The 23,127-nt window shown below is 40.7% G+C and overlaps 1 protein-coding gene across 6 annotated transcripts in view; it reads left to right on the top strand.

Moving 5' to 3' along the window:
• The window catches only part of FAM13C (family with sequence similarity 13 member C), a 136,728-nt gene that overhangs the window by 88,781 nt on the left and 24,820 nt on the right, over positions 1-23,127 (top strand). For all 6 annotated transcript variants that reach the window (XM_034662536.1, XM_011216922.3, XM_011216918.3 and 3 more), the window contains one exon: positions 9,445-9,592. In XM_034662536.1, coding sequence (XP_034518427.1) covers positions 9,445-9,592 — 148 coding nt within the window. The remainder of the gene's footprint in view (positions 1-9,444; positions 9,593-23,127) is intronic.

The raw sequence follows: 23,127 nt of genomic DNA, 5'->3' as shown, positions 1-23,127 counted from the left end.
TCACCATAAGCTTCCTTCTTAGAACTGCTTTTGATGTGTCCCATATCTGGAGCATTGTGTTTTCATTTTCATATGTCTCAAGGTGTTTTTTGAGTTCCTCTTTAATTTCTTCATTGACCCATTGGCTGTTTTGTGGTGTATTGTTTAGTCTTTACATGTTTGTGCTTTCTCCAGTTTTCTTCTTATAGTTGATTTCTAGCTTCATGGTGCTGTGGTCAGAAAAGATGCTTAATATGATTTCAATCTTAAATTTATTGAGACTTGTTTTGGAGCTAATGTGATCTATCCTGGAGAATGTTCCATGTGTACCTGAGAAGAAAATGTATTCTGTTGTTTTTGGAGGAATGCTATGTATATATCTGTTAAATCCATCTGGTCTAATGTGTTGTTCAGTGTCATTGTTTCCTTATTGATCTTCTGTCTGGATGATTTATCCATTGATGTAAATGGGGTGTTAAAATTCCCTACTATTTTTATATTACTGTCAATTTCTCCCATTGCATTTGTTAATATTTACTTTATATATTTAGGTGCTCCTACGTTGGGTGCATAAATATGTACAATGTTTTATATTTTTTGATTGATCTCTTTATCATTATATAATATTCTTCTTTGTCTCTTGTTACGACTTTTGTTTTAAAGTCTATCTCATCTAATATATACATTGCTACCCCAGCTTTTCGTTTATTTCCATTTGCATGGAATATATTTCTACCCCTTCACTTTCAGTCTGTTTGTATCTTTAGATCTAAAGTGAGTGGTTTGCAGGCAGCATATAGATGGGTCTTGTTTTTCTTTCTTTTTTTTTTCCCTTCCATTTTCCATTCAGCTATCCTGTCTTCTGATTGGAACATTTAGTCCACTTATATCTAAACTAGTTATTGTTAGGTATGTATTTTTTTCCACTTTGCTAATTGTTTTCTGCTTGTTTTTGTAGTTCTTCTCTGTTCTTTTCTCTTTATTCACTAGTGATTTGATGACTTTCTATATGTTATGTGTAGATTCCTTTCTCTTTATTTTTTTGTATCTATTATAGGTTTTTGGTTTGTGCTTACCATGAATTTCATATATAACAACTTATGTATATAGCAGTCTATTTTGGTTGGTGATTGTTTAAGTTCAAATGCATTCTGAAAGTTCCACATTTTTACTCCTCTTCCAACACATTTTATGTTTTTGATGTCATATTTTACATATTTTTATTTAGTGTGTCCCTTATATAATTATTGTAGATTTAGTTGCTTTCACTACTTTTGCCTCTAACCCTCATATCAGCTTTATAAGTGGTTGATCCATTACCTTTTCTCTATACTTGCCTTTACTATTCAGATTTTTTCTTTCAAATATTTTCTTATTTCTAGTTATGACCTTTTCCTTTTTTTTTCTTTTCTGTCAGTTCAGTGGTGATTAACTCCTTTAGTTTTTGCTTTCTTAAGAAACTCTTTATTTCCCCTTCAATTCCGAATGGTAAGTTTGCTGTATAGAGTATCTTCATTTGTAAGGTGTTTTTTTTTTTTTTTTCTTTCAGCACTTTGACTATGTTGTGTCATTTTCTTCTGGCCTAAAAGTTTCTACTGAAAAATCAGCATAAAATCTTATTGGGGGAAGGATTCCCTTATATGTAATAAATTGCTTTCTCTCGCTGTTTTCAGATTTTCTTATTTTTAATTTTTGAAATGTTAATTTTAATGTGTTTTGGTGTGGATCTCTTTGGGTTCATCTTATTTGGAACTGTTTGAGCTGCCTGGATGTCTGTTACTTTTCCCAGGTTAGGGAAATTTTCAGCTGTTATTTCTTCAAAGAAGTTTTCTGACCCTTTCTCTCTGTCTTCTCATTCTGGGACCCTCATAATGAGGATGTTAGCATCCTCGGTGCTGTCCCAGTGGTCCCTTAAACTATCCTCATTTCTTTAAATTCCTTTCTTTCTGCTCTTCAGTTTGAATGATTGCCACTACCCTGTCTATCAGGTCACTGATCAGTTCTTTTTCCTCTAATCTGCTCTTCGTTCTCTCTAGTGTATTTTTTATTACTGTTATAGTCTTCAGGTCTGTGACTTCTGTTTGGTATTTTCTTATATTCTTCATCTCTTTGTTGAAGTTTTCACCAGGCTCATCCATTCTTCTCCCAAGTTTGGTGAACATCTTAATGACCATTACTTTGAATTTTTTATCAGGGAGATTATTTATTTCCATTTTATTAAGTTGCTTTTCCTGAGGTTTTAATTAGTTGTTTTATTGGAACATGGTCCTCTGTTTTTCCATTTTGATTGACTCTCTGTGTTTTTTTTTCTATGTATTAGGGGAAAGAGCTATCTTTCCCATTCTTGAAGGAGGGCCTTGTGTAAGAGAAGAACCTTATCTTTCAATCCTGCTCTAGTTCTTGGTTGTGTCTAGAATCTTTCTGTTTGTCTAAGCAGTCTCATTTATTCTTGGTAGGTCCCAGTTGCTGAAGGTGTGCCAAGATTTGTCAATGTTCCAAAGAGAGAGATTTCAGTCAGCATCTAGTTTCAGGTGATTAGAAGCCAGACTGTCAGGCAGCAACTTTTAAATTTCACAAATATATATACTCCTGTAGGACTGCAATTGTAAATCCTGCTGCTTTCCAGACAGGTCATCGGGAGTCCCCTGGGTGACAGGTGCAAAAATCAGAGCTTCAGATGAGTACCTTTCTGGGAGGTACTGGCATGCACTGTATTGAAGCCAAAGGAGAGTGCAAAGATGGTGTCCCTGCTTATGTTCCTTGAGAACACTCCCATAGCCTCTAGATGTTTGGCAAACCTGAAGCCTGTCCTCACACTGAATCCCTAAAACAAGTAAACAGGCCTTTTTAACAGAAAGACTGGGAGTGTCTCTCAGTCTGTTCTTTGTATTACTCTGGGAGTGGTAGTAGTCTGCCAAGAACTGTCTCCAATTGTTATAGTCCTATGGAACTCAGGAACATAATGTAATGTTTTTATTGGCCAGAAGAGTGAGTAAGGTGATCAAGGAGTGTTCCCTTTGTGGGCCATGTATGCCCACTGGCCTTTGCAAGGCAGTGGAAGAACACAGGGCTGGAATGTGCCTGCAGGCCATAGCATGGCAGTGGGAGACTGCAGGGCCAGGGTGTGCCTGCCAGCTATAGGAGGGCAGTGGGAGAATGCAGGGCTGGGGCACACCTGCCTGCACCAAGTTAGAGAGAGAGTGCAAAAGTGGCACGTGCCAATGCCTTTGTCCCCAGAGAGAGTCCTTATAGGTGCCTGCCCGTCCAGTAGATGGATTAAGATTAGCAAATGAATATTCTTCATGTATAGTTTAGGCACTTTTCAAACTGCTACTTTTGTTTGTTTGTTTGTTTGTTTGTTTGTTTTTTAAAGGTTTATTTACTCATTTTAGAGAGAGAGGGCATGCACAAGCAGGGGGAGGGGCAGAAGGAGAGAATCTCAAGCAGACTCCCTTCTGAGTGTAGACCCCAATACAGAGCCAAAATCAAGAGTCAGGTGCTCAACCAACTGAGTCACTCAGGTGCCCCACAAATTGCTGCTTTTGTGCTAGTCCCCAGAGTTAGTTAGTCTGCATGTAAGCCAGTCATTTCTGTACAGTCCCCTGGGTTTCCTGGATGTGGTTTTCAAGGTCAGACATTTTGGGGGTTTGTATCTCCATTGTGGGTTCCAAGGGTTGGGATACCTCATGTAGGGCATGAAGCCCTTGCTCCTTAGGGAGAAGCTTTATATTTGTGAGATCCCTCCTGATTGTGGATCACCGTGCTAGAGGTGGGGTTTTTGGCAAGATCGTGTGTCTGCTTCTCCTACCCTTCTCAATGTACCCTTTTAGCCTTTGCTGTGGAATGGCTGTTCAGCTAGTTTTCAGGATTTTTTCAGAGGGGATTATTCTATATGTAGCTATAGATTTGATGTGTCCATGGAAGTAGGTGAGTTCAGGATCTTCCTACATCTCCATCTTAGTCCATCATCTTACTGATTTTAGTTTTTAAACAGAATATTTTTCAGAGCTAAAAGATATTGGAACAGAAGTAGCTGCTAAGAATTAATGTATGGGTTACAACACAGACTAGATTTGTAGACTTTAGCCCTCAGGATATAATTGATGTTTGGGAAATATGATTTTTTGGGGGACCGTGTATTTTCTTTTAACACCTGTCCTTTTTGATAGTTTAAGTACTAATAGCTCCAAAGACAAACTATTGAAGTCCATTCTATGAACAAATTCCGTAGTGATTCGTAATCGTTTTAAAGTTTCTAGGCCTGGGCAACAGGGCAGCTTGAAATTGGAAATTCAGAAAGGCCTAAAGAGTCCAGGAAGTAAAAACTAAAATGCAATGGCAGTCCTTTTATTGGTTGGCTCCTAATACTACTCATTGTGCTAGGTATGACAGTGAACAATGGAGGCATGGTTTCAGCCCTTTTGGAGCCAGAAAGAGCCAATAAACAAGTGGGAAAATGAATGAAATTACATATTATAGTGAGTGTTAGAAAGGAAATAAACAAGATGTTAACAGAGAAATTGGGAGTGCTGTTTAGATAAGGTAATCAAAACTGGCTCAAGAGTTTGATAGAAATTTGACTGTGAGGCAACTATAGCTAAATCAGGCCTAGGGAAGTGGGGTCAGGAAGCAGATGGAAAGAAAGGGTAGTGTGTGGGGGGTGTGGAGGTGGGTAATGGAGGAAATATACATGGAAAACATTAAAATTAGGGAATAAGAATGGTAAGTAAACTGGGGATGTTTGGGGATCCAGTTGTATCCCCAACTTTGAGCAAATATCCAATTTGATCTTCATATCATCATAGAAAATCTATATACAGTTCTTAGATAAAAGGATGAGAGGGCCACTAAACCTCTTCACAGAAATTAAAAGTAAGCTGTCCCTGCTCTGCAACTGGTGAATTACAGACAAAGGCACCTTAAAATAGTATTTAACCACCCAACCTGTGTGGGTGTTCTCCATTCCAACCCAACTAAAGAAGGACCTGGTAATTGCATAGCAGAGAAAAGTGAGTAGCGTATTTTCTAAAACAAGTAGCATATTTTCCATTATGTAAAAGAGAAAAATTAGCTTTTAGAAAGCCACACCTAGGTTTCACAGACTTCTCCTTGGTGTCGTTCATATCCAGAAGGGAGAGCTGGGAAGGAGAGGTAGCCATTGTTCTTTAGAGGATCCAGCAGCCTTAGTTCCCTTTTCCTGCAGATCCCGAAGATCCATTCATGGAGACCTGGGATGCAAGTCTGGGAATGCGCTAGCAGGCTGGCTCTGAGGAATGGGCTGGGACAGCCTCATAGGGAGTGGAGTTCCTAGCCAGAGAAGGGTTGCATTGAGGTAGCACCAAGACCTCAGGGATTTACTACCCTTAGTTTTTCTGTAGGGGAAAAGCATGTTCTTGCATTAAAGGTCACTAAGTCAGGCATGATCAGAGTTAAACAAGTGCTTACTCTCTCCTTGGGCTTATGGTTTCTTTCCTCCATCACCCTCTGACAGTAGAAACTGTCATTATTGTTTGATTTGTTTGCTTGTTTTCTGGCCATCTCACTATACAGGAAGCCCCACAAGGAAGGGGCTGATATCAGTCTCACCAGAGCCTAGTGCAACTCTTTGTGCATTAAAAGCAGACAGAGCCTAGGAGCTGCATGTGTGGTGTTCCATCTCTGTAGAGGCACAATGTGCAGTGCGACTTGTCCATGGGCCTTCTCAAGGGTTTGTCTGTGGGGCTCAGCCCTGATGAGACAGGCTGGATGTTTTCTCTTCCCCACTGGAAGGACATGTGACGGTGGCATAGACTGCTCACAGGTAAAGCCCCCACTCCCACCCTTGTCCTGGACTTCCTGGTCATCAGGAGAGGTATCCCTTTATAGGCTCATCCCACACAGGGTGTCCAAGTCCCCACTGTCCATTCCTGTGTTGAGGAACAACAGGTCATCTTCAGGTAATGGGTCAGTTTGGGGTGGGGAAGGAATATAGTTGATGACAGCTGGTCTGTAGAATTTCTTCCATTCTGCTTTCTTGGGCTCAGTTATAGCAGCTTATTTTTTCCCTTCTACTTGGAGGTGGTCTTATACCTTGAGACCTTCATCTTCTCTCTCCTGTTTCATGTGCCACTTGTTTTCTTCTCCATTCCTTTAAGCTTATTCCTATCTCTCATCTCAGAGAGGAATAAAGTAGCCGTGCAGATGGATCTCCTTTGACAAATCTCTGTTCTGTTTTTGTTTCAGTCTGAGTACAAGGGAGGGAGAGGTGGGAGAGGAAGATGGATGACAACCCAATTACTACTTCTAGCCATAATTGGGTCTCAGTATTATACCTCACCCCCTGTGGGAGTTCAGAGGCCTTTGAATGTGAGCTGACAAACTCCTATGCAATGAAATTCTTTGGTGTTTATTTGTGTTTCATGAAGACTTGGTTCAGTTCCAGGAACACTGTCTAAGCAGCCACACTGTGCCAGACTCTATGCACCATCCTTGGTGTATGCGCATGTTTGCTTTCCTTCCTTTAGAGTCGGAAGGGAGCTTAGAAGCCATCCAGTCTCAGGCCATTTATAGGCAGACGCAGAGAGTGGCCCTGGGAGATAAAGTGATGAGTGAAGGCCTCAGAGTTGGTGTAGCGTTTGGCCTCACACATGATCAGAGCTCTGCCCATTGGCCTCTGGGGTGTGGAGATAACTCATAATAAAGCCAGTGTTCAGTCCTTGAGTGTTTGCCATAGGCTGCTGCTGTACAAAGTGCATTTTGTGCCTTCCATTTAATTCTGAGGACAGGTACCACTGTTACTATTGCTTTTTTAACATATATATACATGAAGAAACTAAGGTTTAGAATAGTGAAGATGCTTGCCCAAAGTCAGATGCACAGAAGGTAGCAGAGCCGACATGTGCTCTTCTGCTTTGTAGAATATGTAAGGGCACATGGAGTCTCCAAGAAGCAGTGGATTCCACGTCCTTCCTCTACACGTAGGGAGGGGCTTCCTTCCTTCCCTCCTCCCTCCATCACTCCTTCCCCTTCCTTCCTTCCTTCCTTCCTTCCATTAGTCTGCCAATACTCTGTTAGAGCTGCCATTAAAAAAAAAAAAAAAAGATACTACAGCTGGGTGACCGAAACAACAAACATTTATTTTCTCAGTTCTGGAGGCTGAAAGCTCAAGATCAGCGTGCTGGCAGAGTTAGTTTCTCCTGAAGCCTTTCTCCTTGGGTGTCCAACAGCCACTTTCTCACAGGGCCTTTCCTGTGTGTATGCATCCCTGGTGTCTCTTTCTCTGCTTATAATGACACCAATCATATTGAATTAGGACCCCACCCTTAGACCTCATTTTCCCTTTAAAAGCCCCATCCCCAAATACAGTTTCCTTGGGGGTTAGGTCTTCAACATATGAATTTGGGGAAGACACAGTTCAGTCCATAATGTAACTCTTGGGTATTGTGAATAATACTGCTGTGAATGTAGGTGCACTAGTATCTGCTTGAGTCCCCGTCTCAATTATTTTGGGGTATATAGCAGAATTACTGGATCATATGGTAGTTCTATTTTTAATTTTTTTGAGGAAATGCCATACTATTTTCTATAGCAGCTGCACCATTTTACATTCTCATGTCATCATTTCCTAATTTTTTGAATAGTTTTGCTCTTTTCTGAAAGGTCACTCTGATCTCCAAAGTCCTCCAGTAGGAAGCTTGTCTGGAATTGTTCTTTTTGTCTCCCAGATGCCTAGAACTCTTTCCAGAAACTTGGTCCCCTTGCTCCTCTGTACCTCCTGTCAGTAACCTCAGGCTCTTACTTCCACACTCAGCTGCTGGGAGAACATCCCAGAAAGGAGGAGGGAGCAGTAAAAAAGGGACCTGATATTAGATAGATCCCTCATCTGAGTTGTGGGCTGTCAGCAGCCCCTGAGCACAGAGGAGGTGTGTGCCTTCATCTCTGAGCACGGCAGAGGAAGCATCTGGAACCCATTTAGCAGTGACACTCTTTGAAAACACTGCTGTGTTTTCAAAACACTCGTATTTACTCACATCAACAGCATGGATGACGGTATGTGTGTAGGAATAGGTACTGCGTGAGAGGAGGGGTTCGGTGTGAAGAGATGTTGGAGGTAGGCACTGTGTGAGGTAAGGTGTGAGGACATATATGCAGGTAGGGATGTGTGTGTGTTCCGAACAGATGTGAGAGTGGGAGTTGAGTGTGAGGGTGTATGTGTGGTGTGTGAATGGCAGGGTGTTTCTGTGTGTGTGTATAGGTGTGCATGTGTGTAGTAGGGGATAAAAAAGGTGAATGTGAAGGGAGGAATGAGAGTGTATATGGGGTTATTTGGGGGTTAATTGTATGTGCAAGTAGTGCGAAGGTATGGTGGTTGGGCATGAGGGTGTGGAGAACGGGGGGAGGTAGGGTAGGGTATGAGGGTGTGCATGGGATAAGGATGCATGTGTGTGTGTGGAGTAGGGTGTGGTGGTGGGGTATGGAGGTTTTGGGGAGTAGGGTCTGTGGAGGGTGGGGTGTGAGTCAAGTATGCGTATACTGGAGGTCATGGTAGGCACAGGGTCAATGGTGCCACTCCAGGCGGCCACCCCTGCCAGGACCCTGGGGCTGGAGGAGCTGCTGAGGCCTGCAGAGCTTTCCTGATGCAGGGGAATGGCAGCCCGCCAAGGCCTGGGGTGTGACTCACTTTCACCTGGTCAGGGGAGTGAATTAGCTGGGCATCTGCATCATGGCAGGATACGTGCGTCAGTCTGTATGAGTCTGCTCTTATTAAGAATCATGGGAGAAATTTAAATGAGAAATGAAGGGGGTGGGGAGAGGGTTGTTCTGGGAGCTAAGAAATTGCTTCTCCCTCAGTGGCTGGGTCACACTCCGTGACCAAGGCGCTCTCCCTTGCTCCCTCCACTCCGCTTTTGATCCAGGCAGCTCTAGCCAGCCCGTGTGTGAGAAGCCACTTCAGAAGACACACATACCTGCATGCATCTGCCCTCCCCGAGACAGATGTCGATCAGGGAGCCAGCAGCACCTCCCAGATGCCAGGCGGCCTCTGCAGCAGTAACTCTTTATGCACTGCGGTCTGCCGCAGTCCTCGTGGTTGAGGGATGCTGGCTTTTATGAATGGTAGCCTGGGAGGGGCCTCATGTCACTTGCTCCTGGTGTCAGCACCGTGAATGAAACACTTGCAAAGCGTAAAGCCTCAAGCACCCGGGAAGCAGATACCATCTCAGATTGGCTCTCCTGGTGCAGCGTCTCCTGCTGACGAAATCACCAGTCCCATGTGTGACATATAAAGCCATATACGTTGGGATTGAAATGAGGCAGAAACTGAGGCTGCATGTGGAATACTGTGTGTCTGATTCTGGCACAATCAGCTCTGCCTGAAGCAGCTGTGGCTGAGCTCCCCCCACTCTGCCAGGCTTTGCGGAGCTGCGGACTCACCGTTGTGTGTTAGGCAGTTACTTAACGAGCCCGATGTTCTGCTTTTGCTGGCAGAATTCCCTGCTGAAGCTCCAAGCCCTGGAAACTGATCTGTGCTCTGCATTTTTGACGAACCAGGAAGGAGCTGCTCAGGTGCACGGACTCAAGGACCCAACCCCGGCGTCGACCCACAGTGCGCCTGTGGAAGGCGCAGATGCCGCAGGTAAGAGGCTGGGCTGGGGACAGGTCTTCACTTGCACTCTCAGGATACTTCAGCCTCTTGTGGCTTAACGTGGCCTCCTGTGGGAAACCATGCCTGGTGCCACAGAAAAGCTGAAGAGGTGTTTGAGTTGCAGGGGCGGGGAGCTGAGAGGGAGCAGGAGGAATTAAGGCGTGTTCTGGTGTAGAGTGTTCTCTCCAGCTGGAGGCCCAGCATCAGATTTACACATAAATAGGTGTCAGCTGAAAAACGCTCACCACAACTCCTGGTCCTAAGGAATTCCTATTTGGTTTCCTGTGACAAACAAGTGGGAGCTTATTTTCTATGACTGGATGTAGATAACCTGTACTGTCTTGATACTCATGGTATTTTTGAGGTATTCAGTGATGGGAGAGTTGTAACATTACTACTTGCTTTCTTCTATTACCTGCTTGTAAGATGATTCATCAACGTAGGGAAAGTGGAGGTGAGTGCTGTGGCTTATTCTGATCCTATATTGTCTTTTTCTGTCTCGATTTTTTTTTCACATTAACTTCTGTGATGAAAAGTCTCAAAATTGGTTATCATTTGTCTGCTGGTTTCTCTGGTTTTAACCCCAGGGATGGTAGGTTGGCTAGTAAGCAGAAGGCAGATTAATGCTCCCAGAAAGACTTAGGAAAGAAACCTAATTTATATGAGTAGAAATGAGAGCACAGCTTATCTTTTATAACCCAGATAGGTCAGAGGGTGGCAGACTGGTTTCTGGTGGCTGGTAGAAATAGGCTTAGGTGAACTTGCTTCATGAGATGTCCTTTATCTCCAGGAATTGAAGAGACTTAAAAAGTAATATATTTCAGTGTCATTATTAACAGCTCATTTAAGACATTACTGCTTAAAACAAATCCATATGGTCTAAGTAGATAAAACCATCATCTCCAGTGTTTATTAAGTATATTAATAATAGTGGCTAATAGTAGCTACAATTAGTAGCTTTATTATTATTGAAGATTTCTGTGATCCAGGCACTGTTCTAAGTACTTTATATATTTTATATCAAATCCTTAAACTAATCTGTGAAATAAGTAAGGACACTGAGGCCTAGTGTGACCCTGCTAGTAAGTGGTAAATTATTTCCCCATTGATGCAGATGGCCAGTTGGCTGTCCTTATTTCCTGGTGCACTCCTCTTGCTCTGCTGATCATTGTGCTTTGATGAAAGGCAAATAAAAGTGGGCAGGACCCAGTGTCAATCCAATTAGAGTTTTAAGTCAGATTATTAGACACACTTTTCTTCTTCCACCAAACCCAACAAACAACATATAAAACACGTAACGAAGTTTTAAGCCAGATACAAATTAACTTTTGAGTTGTCTGATGTTCTGTATAGATACACAGGTATCTGGCAAAGAGTTATAAAATATTTGCATATTGGATATAGATATATCTTTTCTTTTTTAAGTCATGACTTTCATGTGCGTATATGTGTCTTATATTCTCCAAAGGTCAAGAGTAGTTTTGCATTTTCTCATTCTGGATGGACAGGATTTTGAAAAAGCATATTAACATTCCTTGTATAATGGGAAAAAATACTGAATTTATGTAGGAATTGCCCATATCAAAGAACTGATCCAGATACGTCCTGTTTTAAGTGTCAAATGGCAGAAATGGACAGAAGGCTCCTTAGAGAGGAGGCTTGTGGGTTGGATGCTGAATTTTCCAAAATGTAGGTGAATCTGAGGAGTCCCAGAGGCCTTCCAAGGGAATCTATGAAAAACAGAGGTTTTCACTCTGTGTGTGTGTGTGTGTGTGTGTCCACACACTAGACAAATATTTCTGGCAAGTTTTCAAAAATAAAATCCATAAAATTTGATTTTTTTTCACCTTTATAGAGCTTATAAATAAGGAGTCTTGTGCAGCCAAAATGACTGCATTTAAGAGAGAAGAAGCTCCAGCCCCTGTATTGGACCTCGTAATATTTTGACACAAATCTTCTCCAATTTTCCAATAACCCTTTGACACAGTCTGGAAACTACCTACTAGATGTTTTCAGTCTCTTCATTTGGCAGGGATATTGCCAAAGTGACAGGCATTTGGAATCAAAGATTAATTTATGGGATCTTTTGTTCTCATTGGCTTCCAAGATGAGTGTTTATAGGAAGGTCATATATTTTCTTTTTAAAAATTTAATTAATTAATTTTTTTGATCATTTATTTCAGTTACTCAGAAAGAAGAAATGTTTGCTCATCTTAAAGGCTCAGGGACTGTGAACGGACTTCTGGAATGATCTTTGACCACCTTGAAACTAATTTTTATGTGTGTAAAAAATCCCTGTTGAGAGTGTGATCACATGAGATTAGTACAGATGGCCATAAGTCAATAAAAGATTATATAACTTAAAATTTCCTCCTTCCCGAAGCCTAGTATCTAGCCCTGAGCCTTACAGGTATATAAATATTCAATTAGTAATTTTTGATGTCAGTAATTGGTATAACAAAGACAAAGCCAACAGGTGATTTTTACCGGAATATCTGGGTATAATATGCTACCAATTCACTATTAAAGGCAAACATTTATAAATATAATCGATCTGACTTAAATAGGTTTCAAGCTTACCTTAGACTCGATTAAGGCATGACAAGTAAAGTGTGCAGGCATTTGAAATGATGGTCTCTTGAGATCAAAGTATTGGGTTTTAACTTGGATTTATGGGTTACAAAGTTCAGTCCTTCCTAGTAAAATATCTGAAATGCATCCCCATTCTGGAAATGCAATTATAAACTGCACTTGCAGCAAAAACACATCTCATGGCACCCTTGGAAGAGCTCTGGGTTCTGAATATTGTTGGTGAGACTTCCTGCACATCATAATTTCCAAGAAGCTCTTCACATTTGAGGATTCTTAGTCCTCATCTCTAGACAGTCTGAGGTGGAAGTCCTGTAACCTTTATATTTCATAAACACTCCCAAGTAGTGGGAACCATTATTTAAGTGTCTTGAATTAGGAGAGAGAAGGTCAGGTTCTCTCAGGTTCTCTTTGATTCTGCTTCGTCTCAATTTCCTGGACAATGTGGACTTATAACTTGGGGTCTGTGACCAGTCAGTTCAGTCCATTTACTTTAGGAGAAGAAAGGTGCTCAAGCACCCAAGTCCTCAGGCTAGAAGTGTGTGGGATGGGGACATGGAAAAGGGTTAGAGACAGATCTGAGGGATGTAGAGGCCCTTAGAAAAAAGTGCTAGGGAACCAGCTGCAAGGTAACTGTAAGATTGTACATAGAGTAACCAGTTGTCATGGTTTGCCCAGGAATGTCCAAGTTTAACACTGAAAGTCCCACATGCTGGGAAATTTTCAGTCCAAGGGAATCTGTGATGGCTGGTCACCCTACCTGTAGGTTGCAAATTGCATAATTTGAGATGGAAACCCCCTCCTACTTAGGCTCAAAATCCCTCTAATTGCATCAATAGTCTCTTAAAGCTGAAGCAAATGCTTCCTCTGTTGCTTTAGTAAGGATCTATTCTGGTGTTGTTGAGTAGAAAATGGAATGAGCATTGTCTTTTCAACTGCTTGTCATTTTCAAAGTTTGCAGAAGGACTGTTTGTTCCGCATGACATAGTAACCCCTGTTCTGTCTGAACATGGGTGATTGATAGTATGGAGTTTGTAGCAAAAGCTGTCACCAGAGATAACTGAAGACTTATTACTAGAAATAACAGCAGTTCGTAATTCTTTCATTGTAAAATCTCGGTTTTCAAACTTTCTATTTGGGTAAGAGTTTTGTTCCTAATGTTGATCGTTAGTGAGAACTAACGTAATATATCTATTTATAGGCTATAATTATCTCCATAAAGAATTCTGCATGGTATATAGATCTCTTTCTGATGTCCAAGTCAAGATGGGGCAGAAGTTAAAGAGAACCTGACCTTCTCTCTCACATTGCAAGACCCCGTCGACTTGACCAGATGTTCCCAATTACTTGGAAGGACTTATTAAACTTACAGATAGATGTCTGGGCTCTCCACCCTAAAATGCAAAATTAAAATGTAGGGATAAGGCCTGGAAATCTCCATGTTTGAAAAGTTCCCCTGGTGATTCTGAGGTGTAGAGAGATTCAGGAACACTTTCTGGAACACAGTGCTCTGGTGTTTCTCTAGGGGGTGCCATGGAATGTGTTTTTGCTGCAGGTGGAGTTTATAAATAGTTTTCTGGAACATGGGGGCATCTCAAGTGTCTAGTAGGTGGGTTATCCACCTAACTTGATGTTTCATACTGTCTGGAAGTGGCCCCACACGTTGTTTGAAAGTTAGTAAGAAGGGGTCTCCATTAGTTCAACCTCATAACTGCACACAATTCTAAATATAATTTAGAAACTTTGTTCATTATGGGTCTATGTGTATGTATGTATGTTATTTCTAAATGCTTTCTGAAACTTTTTATATTTTCAGTATGTGCCACCTGTTGCTTTAACTAAGAAATGGTTACCACCGTGGAAAGTAGTACTTCATCTTTCTGTCCTCAATTAGTTCCTTTAAAGCAGTGGTTTTCAGCCAGGGTTGATTTTTTTTTTTTTTTTTTGCATCCACCCGCCCACTTCACCCCCTCCCTAGCCTTGGGGATATTTGGTGATACCTAGGGACATTTTAAGTATCACAGCTGGAAAATAAGTGTTGCATCTAATGAGTTAGAGGCCAGGGATGCCACTGAACATCCTACAATGCACAGGAGCCCTCTATGTCCACCCCCACTGCCCCAACAAAGGATTATCTGGTCCAAGATGTCAATAGTGCCAAGGTTTAGAAACCCTCCTTTAAAAGCTTTCAATTGCATAACATCAGCATTAGCTAATAATGACATTTTCATTTGTGTCAGACATTGTTACCTGGGTTTTCCTATTTTATCTTCACAACCCTATGAGGTAGGTGCCATTATAATCCCCAGATGAAGGATGAAGAAATAAGCTTGGAGAGTTAACTTCTGAAGTTCCCATAGCTGCTGAGTGGTAGAGGTTGGGAAGTAATGGGAGGAGGGGAAAGGTTTCCCCAGTCAGACTCCATAGCTTAGTGCTTTGCACTATGCTATTTGCTATCCAGTCTAAATATTAAGTCACCATAGTTCTAATACCCTAGAATTTGAAATTAAGTCCATAGCCAACGTATATACACTCTACTAATGTGTTTTGAAAGTCTTGTTTTCTTTATCCACCCCTGACTTTGTTTTGTCAACCTAAAGTGACCTAGATTTGTTGTTGATTAACCTGTTACAACCCCTCCTCTCATAGTGATTTCAGCTCCTGTGATCTAAACCATCTCTAGAACCCTGTGCCTTTCTTGATATGCATTTACCTGACCTTCATAGTGTATTCCAGATGGAGTCAAATAGAATTTTATTTGTAAATATGATGCCATTAGGGGAAATTGTCAAAGTGTCCAAGGGATCCCTCTGTTATTTCTTACAACTACGTATGATAATGATCTCAATAAAAAATGAATACCTAAAAAATATGGGCATGAGGGGTTTTATTAATTACAAAATATTATGCATGTCAGATTGTTTTCTAAACCCTTCCTAGAGATGCATACTCTTTTCTTGGATTTTATGTCATATCACTGTATTCCATTAGAACTCCAAAAATCCCATTCCCTACCCAACTAATAGTTTAGTGCTTATTAAGAGTCCATGGATAGTTTTCTCCAGCTGCATTGCCTGCTGGCTCACATTGAAGGTCATCCATCACTACTGGGCCTCCTCATGCTTTGTGAGCTGCTCCTGTGGTTGCTTAGCATTTTATTCTTTGAAAAATATCAATATCATCTGCAAACTCAGACTCACGACTCTACTTCCTCCTCCATGTCATTTTTGAAATGTAAAATAAGATTAATCCAGGATCCATTTGCAAGCATTAGTTGTGACATGTCCATCATAAAGATATTAATTCAACTCTGTTCTTTGCTGCATATTGTTAAGTGGATTTTGTAATCCACTGCAAAACATTTAGCTCAGTCATCATTTGGTTTTGTTTTTAAATAACTTCTAATATAAAAAACCATGCCATGCACTTCTTGAAAGCCCAAAGAAATTACATTCATTGGCTCTTCCTTATTCAGAAACATAGTTCTTTGCAGAACTTGATGTGCAGGTTGAGTGATCTTGGACAGGTGATTTGATCCCTTTGTGCATCAGTTTCCTTTTCTTTAAAATGGGAAAGAAAGAATAGTATCTCTACTTCTTCGGATTATTTTGAGAATAATGTAGCATAATACATATAAGGCACTTAGCACATCCCTCTTAGTAAATGCTCAATAAATGTCAGCTATTATTTTTTAAAAAGCTGGGTATTCTTGCCATAGTCAGAGCTTATGTTGCCTTTCTTCTGGTTGATAATGCTTACATTTGCTTTTATCTACTGCCATAATTCTAACTACTTTCAAGGTGTGGAAATTCCATTAGTACTGTTCATTCCTTAGGTTCCCCTCTGGAGTCTTGCGTATGATTGACATTACACTAATTCCCTTCAGCAAAAGATATTTATAACAGCAATAATCTATAGAGCTGATGGTTGAATAATTACCTCCTATTAAAGTTGAACTACATTTGTTACCATAAAATCTATCCTGTGCTAAACCTCTGACATAACTTGACTGGAATGCGATCTTTGCTGTTAATAATTTTTCTCTGATGCTCTTATAACTGTCTTCATAGTATCTGAAAGAGGGAGCTTCACATTAACTCCTTATTTTCTAAGGAAAGTATTTTTTTAATGATTTCAAAATTCATAGATGACAGTATATTCTCTGAGGTTGTTTCTATAACTACTTTATAAGGAAAGAAAAAAACAGTCCTATAGCCTAAAATGCCAGATGATTATTTTTAAAAAGATTTTTTAAATTCAGTTTCTAAGGCAGGCCAAGGACTATGGTAACAAGTTATCCCATTTGTCCTTGCTACAACACTTTACAAATGAGGATTCTGAGTTAGAAGAGGCTTGCCTGGCCAAGGCCATAACAATTGGGAGCAAGTGGCATCTCAGACCAAGTCTGGATCTCTAACTTAAGAGTTCAGGCTTTTAACTAGTAGGTTGATAGTCATTTTTAAAAAAATAATTAATTTTATTTTTAAGAAGTTTTAGGTTTATAGAAAATTGAGCAAATGGTACAGAGAGTTTTCATATACCCTTTTTCCCTTGTACACAGTTTCCCATATATTATGGTCATTTTAAAACCTTTCTGGTTATTCCTTCTTCCACGCTCATGACAAGTACAGTCTGGAAGTGACCAATGGCATGCCCAGACACTTGGCATCTCACACTGTTCTGGATGCCCCCACCCTGCCACTCCTAAGCCCAGGGTGAATAGCCTCCACTGTCTCTTCCAGTCCCCTGAGGATCATACTTTCCTGTGGCTCTATCTTTGTGGAGCTCTTGGACCAACTTCTTTGACTAATTTTTCCTAACTGACATTGGATGAGCCTAGTAAAGATACAGCCCCACATTGAAGATTGGAATTTCCTTCAATAGTCTTCCCATTTGCTTTGTATATTCAGTTTTCCTTCTGCTTTGCAAAGTACATCTCCTTATAAATGAAAGTGCTTTCAAAAATAGCTGGTTATCTTAATAGCTGATTTTTATCAGCTGTACCACTGAGGTGGTCAATTGTGCAGGAATTAACTAGAAGACCTGGAGTGCTGTTTAGGCTGAAAAATAATCAGAGCACAGCATCCAGCTTTCTCTGTGTATCAGGAGAGTGCTTCCAAATCTTGGACATTCTCATGGACGACAGTTGCCCTTTCCCAACTCGAGTCGAGCAGAGCTCTGTAATCTGAGCATTTGGCGCTACTTCTGTGACACAGGGAGGGAAAAAATTGTTCATTGGCCTTGGCTATTTCCCTTGGTTATTTCTCAACTGTTCTTTGGTAGTATGCATATAAGCAAAGGGATAAGTCTTGAATAATCAGAAAATAAAGTGCAAAGATCCATTTAATCACCTGGTAGATTTGTCTAGAAGATTGTTTCTTCTTTCCTCCCCAAATTGGACATTTGGTTTGGTGCTGTATAGAAATTGCCTCCAAAAATATGAATTATTCTTGCTTCAGATGTTCTGTTCCAAAACAAAGCAAAGCATGGATTTCTTCCCTTTCTCATTATGACAGGATCTGGAAATCTTGCATCTGTCCTTAGTGTAGGTCATGTTACTGTAGCCCACAGTACAGTTCTGATTTAAGGTAGAAATCACTAATGTCTGATAACCTCAATCTTTCATGGGCTAGAAGTTGATGTTCACTGCATTTTTCCTCAGTGCAAACTCAATCTTTGTCGCCTGCCCCTCCTTCCCTCTCACCCATCCCTACCACCATAGTGTCTTCTTCCCCCACAGCTTTCTGGCTGCTTCTCCTTCTCACCCACAACCTTGCCACTTTGTCATCCTTTATCTCCATTCATTCTAGTTGTCTTTACTGCCTCTATCCTTTTACCTTGGGACTTTACTTTGCTAAGCTAGTTATGATATGAAATTAAAATATATATAAGATATTTAATTTTGTCTAGGCACTTAAATTTATTGACTGTTATTTTCATACTGAAAATTTGGGTGAGTTCAAACTGTTTACTCTTCCCAAAATGATACTAACATGTTAATATAATATAATAGTATATAGTATAAACAAAATGTTAGGCAAATGACATTATGATTTTCCTTTGGTTGAGCCTTTGTTGATACTGCTTTTTTTTTTTTTAACTAGCTGTCATTTATTCCTTATTCTTACCAATGAGACTATAAAAATACCAAAAAAAAATCTTTAAAAGTTTATTATGAAACTGCTTATAAGTTATGATTGGACTTATAAGATAATCAGTATCAATATACACTGAAGATTTATGTATTTAGGCATTTCTATGATTTGAATGTTATGTTTACTTGGTAAAAGTGTTGCGTATGTTAGGTATAATTGCAATGACTCAACAAAAAAAATTCTGAAATTGTCCTCTTATAATTTTATAGGGAACAAGAGGGATGGGATTAAATTTAATTTAAGGACTACTCACAGGGGTGCCTGGCTGACTCAGTTGGTACAGCATGTGACTCTTTATCTCAGGGTTGTGAGTTCAAGCCCCACATTGGGTGTAGAGCTTACTTAAAAAAATGTACTTGACTATTCTTACAGTAATCATGCAGTAAATAAAAATTCACACATACACACACACGAACTACTCACAAACCTAAAACCTGGATCTGTATTTATTGGCGGAAAAATTAATTAGAAAATTGTAATAAAAAATGTAGAGGCAAGGAATAAGTTTAGATCTGAGTTGAGTGAGGCTTCTTGACCCATGTAGTTTCTGGGTTTTACGAGAATTTTGTGATTTTTCATTGCTCAGTTAACCTAGTGGCCTAATCTGTTAGCCATTCATATTAATTGAAATCAATGCATTGAAGCCTTCAAAATGAAAATGAGGCTCACAGCTCTGCCTCCCATTGTAGAAGGCAGCCTTTGGGAGGTGTATGCTGAGACCAAACTCAGTTAGATTCTGTCTCTTGAGGGCCTACTGGGCACCTCCACTGGATGACAAAAAGTCAGTGTATTCAGAACTGAATTCATCTTTCTCTACCCCAGCCAACTCCTATCGTAAGTTCCCTAACTAGGTAAAAGATATCACCGTAAATACAAAATAACAGCATCTAACATTGGTGGATTATTATGTCCCCTCCCCTGGGCACTGTCCTAAGCATTTGAGATTCCTTGTCTTCTTTTAATCCTCCGAACAACTTATGAGATAGATACTGTTGTCATCCTACCCTTAAAAAGGGCTTTAGCATGCAGTAGATGGTTAATAAATATTTGTTGCATGAATTCCCATTATATAGATGGGAAAACAGAATGTAAAAGATTGAACAATCTGTCCCAGGTCACACATATGACAAAACTGGGACTTGAATCTAGATGTTTCTGAGCTTATATCCTGTGCTTCTTTTTTTTTTTTTAAGATTTATTTATTTATTGGAGAGGGAGAGAGAGATAGAGAAAGAGAGTATGTGTAAGCAGGGGGAGGGGCAAAGGGGACAGAGGAGAGAATCTCAAGCAGACTCCCCACTGAGCACACAGTCCTACCCGGGGCTCGATCTCATGACCCTGAGATCATGACCTGAGCCAAAACCAAGAGTTGGGTGCTTAACTGACTGAGCCACCCAGGTGCTCCTATATCCTGTGCTTTTATCCTTGATGGCAAGGTGGCTCTTAGACTTGCAGAGTACCTGCCCTAAAACCTAGTCCTGCTTTCACAGTGACAAATTTCCCACCCTTCTAGACCCCGGATGTTTCTGGTGGCTATCCACAGAAGCTGGCACTAAGAAGCCTACTTGGAGTGCCAACCACACCCCACTCAGTAACTTGGCCAGTTACTTCATCCCAGAATCCCTCTTCATCTGTCCTCATTCCTTCTTCACCCATCCTAACCTTGGAGATACTGTTTCTTCCCTCTTGGTAGTCTCCAAGCAAGCAAGCTCACCTGTCTCCTCAAGTTTAGTTACTGGGATGACTTCAAGCTTACCCATGTTCTCTCTTTTGTGACCACATAGCTAACCCCTTTGTACCTTTAGGTGCTCAAATTCAATATATCTAAAACTGAACCCATTGTGTATCCATCAGACGTTTTGGGGTTGTTTCTAGTCTTTGTTTTACTGGCCCTCTTTTGGTGAGGCTAGATGAAAACTCGGATGCTTGTGCCTTGTTAGAGTGATGGGCATACTTGTGGCTCATCTAGCTTTTAAAACCAACAAAGGCTGATATTTGGCATTTGGAATGTACCTGAATGCTACCTGTAAAAGCCCACCATGAAAGGCAAACCTGAAAATGCAAATCAACAAATCCACAAGACTATGGCTAATTCATTACTCAATTAGATTTTAGCAGTACATATCAAGTGGTTGCTGATAGAGATTTATTTTAAACCTCACTTATTCAACAGCTGTAATACAACATCTGTTTCTATCTGGGGGTGCAGCAAGATCAGAAGTGGTCTCTTGGCCTTCACACTCTGATGATAATTCTCTTCTCTGTTCCCTACTGCTCAGTGAGTGGGCTGCCAGAAACACTCTTTGGCTCCTAGGGTCAGAGATGTGGAGTCTTCTATCACGGGCACTGGTCAGACCTTCCCTGGTGCTAGCATAGTTTATATCTCCTTCCATACTGAATTTAGAATGGAGATCTTTCTACTATCGGCCTCATGTGGTTGTTATGAAGATTAAATATGTGCAAAAACTCTTACAAGTTGAGGACATAGTGAGTCACCTCAGAAATATCACATATGATTATTCTTATTTATAAATAACTGGTAGGAGGGACAATATGTTGGTTCTCATTTCCTGTATTAACCCCGTAGGGACTCTGAGCGTATAGTTGGTGTTCATAGTACAGCATAATATTTAATTCCTTATTTGGATGATAATAATTATTAAAATGATGGTTCTCATGGTTACTGTGTTTAGCAACTTCTATGCCTTATCTCATGTTTCACCATGATGCTAGACAAAGGTGCATGGGCAAACACTGTTAGTTTTAATAGGAATTTATTTTAATGTGTATCAGTAAAAAAAAAAAACAGCACATCAAATTCATTATTTCTTGGTCATCATATTTTAAGATGAAGCTGAAATAAAAAAAAACTACAGGTTGAAATCTATCTAAAATCCATAGTAAATATATTAATTTATATAAAATATGTGCTCTTCTGCTCTATATATCTGTATCTACCCACAGATATAGATCTTCCTTGACTTACAATGGGGTTACATCCAGATAACCCACTGTACGTTGAAAATATTGTAAGTCCAAAATGCGTTGAATCCACCTAGCCTACTAATCATCCTAGCTTAGCCTAGCTTACCTCAAAGGTGCTCAGAACACTTAAATGAGCCTACAGTTGGGCAAAATTATCTAGCACAAAGCTTATTTTTTTTTAAAGATTTTATTTATTTATTTATTCGACAGAGATAGAGACAGCCAGCGAGAGAGGGAACACAAGCAGGGGGAGTGGGAGAGGAAGAAGCAGGCTCATAGCAGAAGAGCCTGATGTGGGGCTCGATCCCATAACGCTGGGATCACGCCCTGAGCCGAAGGCAGATGCTTAACCGCTGTGCCACCCAGGCGCCCCCAAAGCTTATTTTATAATAAAATATTGAATATCTCGTGTAACTTATTGAATACTGTACTGAAAGGGGAAAACAGAACGGCTGTATGGAGAACGGTTTTAAGCGTGTTGGTCGCTGCCCTTGTGACTGCATGGCTGACTGGGAGTTGTGCCTTGCTGCCGCTGTCCAGCATCACAGGAGCGTATTGTACCCTACTGCCCCTCTTCTTCCCTCCACTTCAGTCATGTGGCTAAGAGCCCAAGTGCCTCCATTTTGGCTTTAAAAACAGCAAGAGACTCATGTTAGTTTTGACCCTAGGGCCACAGTTGAGCTGAAGGCCTGAAGGCCTCAGACCTTTCCCATTTTAACAAAAATGCACTGGTCCCAGGTGCTTACTAAAGATTCTTTTCTTCCCCATCATGATTACCAATAGATTCTGCTCAGAGACAGGTAATATGAATAAAATGCATTTCTTCTGGGGGCCTAGTGGTTGAAGAAAAGGATTTGATAAGGAACCCGTACACCTCCTGGTGGGTTTTGAAAGTGATTGTTAGCATATGTTGTGATTTATTGATTAGTAACTCTTATTCCTGTTACTCCTTAGGGCTCCTGCCAAACTGTGTTTTCTGGGTAAATTATTCTTAGCAAGGGTGTTGCCTGTGGTGAGTTGTCAGACACAGGAGCACACCTTGCTTGCAGGCCTGGGCACTGGTGTTCATCAGGCCCCACCTCTTCCCCAGACCTCATCTCATGCATTTCTGACTGTCCTTAGCCATTGCTAGAATGCTGTCAGTGAGTTTCAGAGGCACAACAGGAGGCATTACCCTGGCTCCCGGTCTGCAACTCAACAGCGAGGAAGCCAGTTGAAAACACCCAAGGGATCAGACCTTTGATGTTACACAAAGCAAATTGCATTTCAAGCTCTGGAGAACATGAACCATTCTAACCTGATTAAGAGTCATTCGGTACCAAATTTTGATAAATGTTTATTTTGGAAAAGTGGATTGCAGGGTTTTCAGACTCTGCTTATTCACCCAGAAAACATTTGTTTTCTTCTTTATTTGGGGTAGGCGTAAGAGAAAGCCTTGAGTTGTCCTGAGTGTTTGCTGGGCAAAATTGAGAAGGAGTTTGTTTTGACTGCTGCTTGAATAACTGTCCAGAACCTCTTGATGTAGAGATTCTCATCCTGGCCACTCAGGCCATGTCCTGATATTCCTCACTTCCCTGCTCCCATCTCCATAGCACAGGTGTTCCCACCTTCTGGACTGACCCTGGGGTGGGAAGCTAATGAGCTCATTTAGAGGGGGAATGATCATAGAATTCCCGCACAGACCTAGCAGCCTAGCTGGGGAGAGGGTTTGGAGCACGTTTTGTTCTTGTTTTTTTTTATTTTTGTCAAAAATAAAATGTTACATAAATATTTGAAAAAGAAACAGAATCACTCTAA

This window comes from Ailuropoda melanoleuca, chromosome 6 (assembly GCF_002007445.2).
Source record: "Ailuropoda melanoleuca isolate Jingjing chromosome 6, ASM200744v2, whole genome shotgun sequence".
NCBI lineage: Eukaryota > Metazoa > Chordata > Mammalia > Carnivora > Ursidae > Ailuropoda > Ailuropoda melanoleuca.
This window is presented reverse-complemented; position numbering and strand designations above follow the sequence as displayed.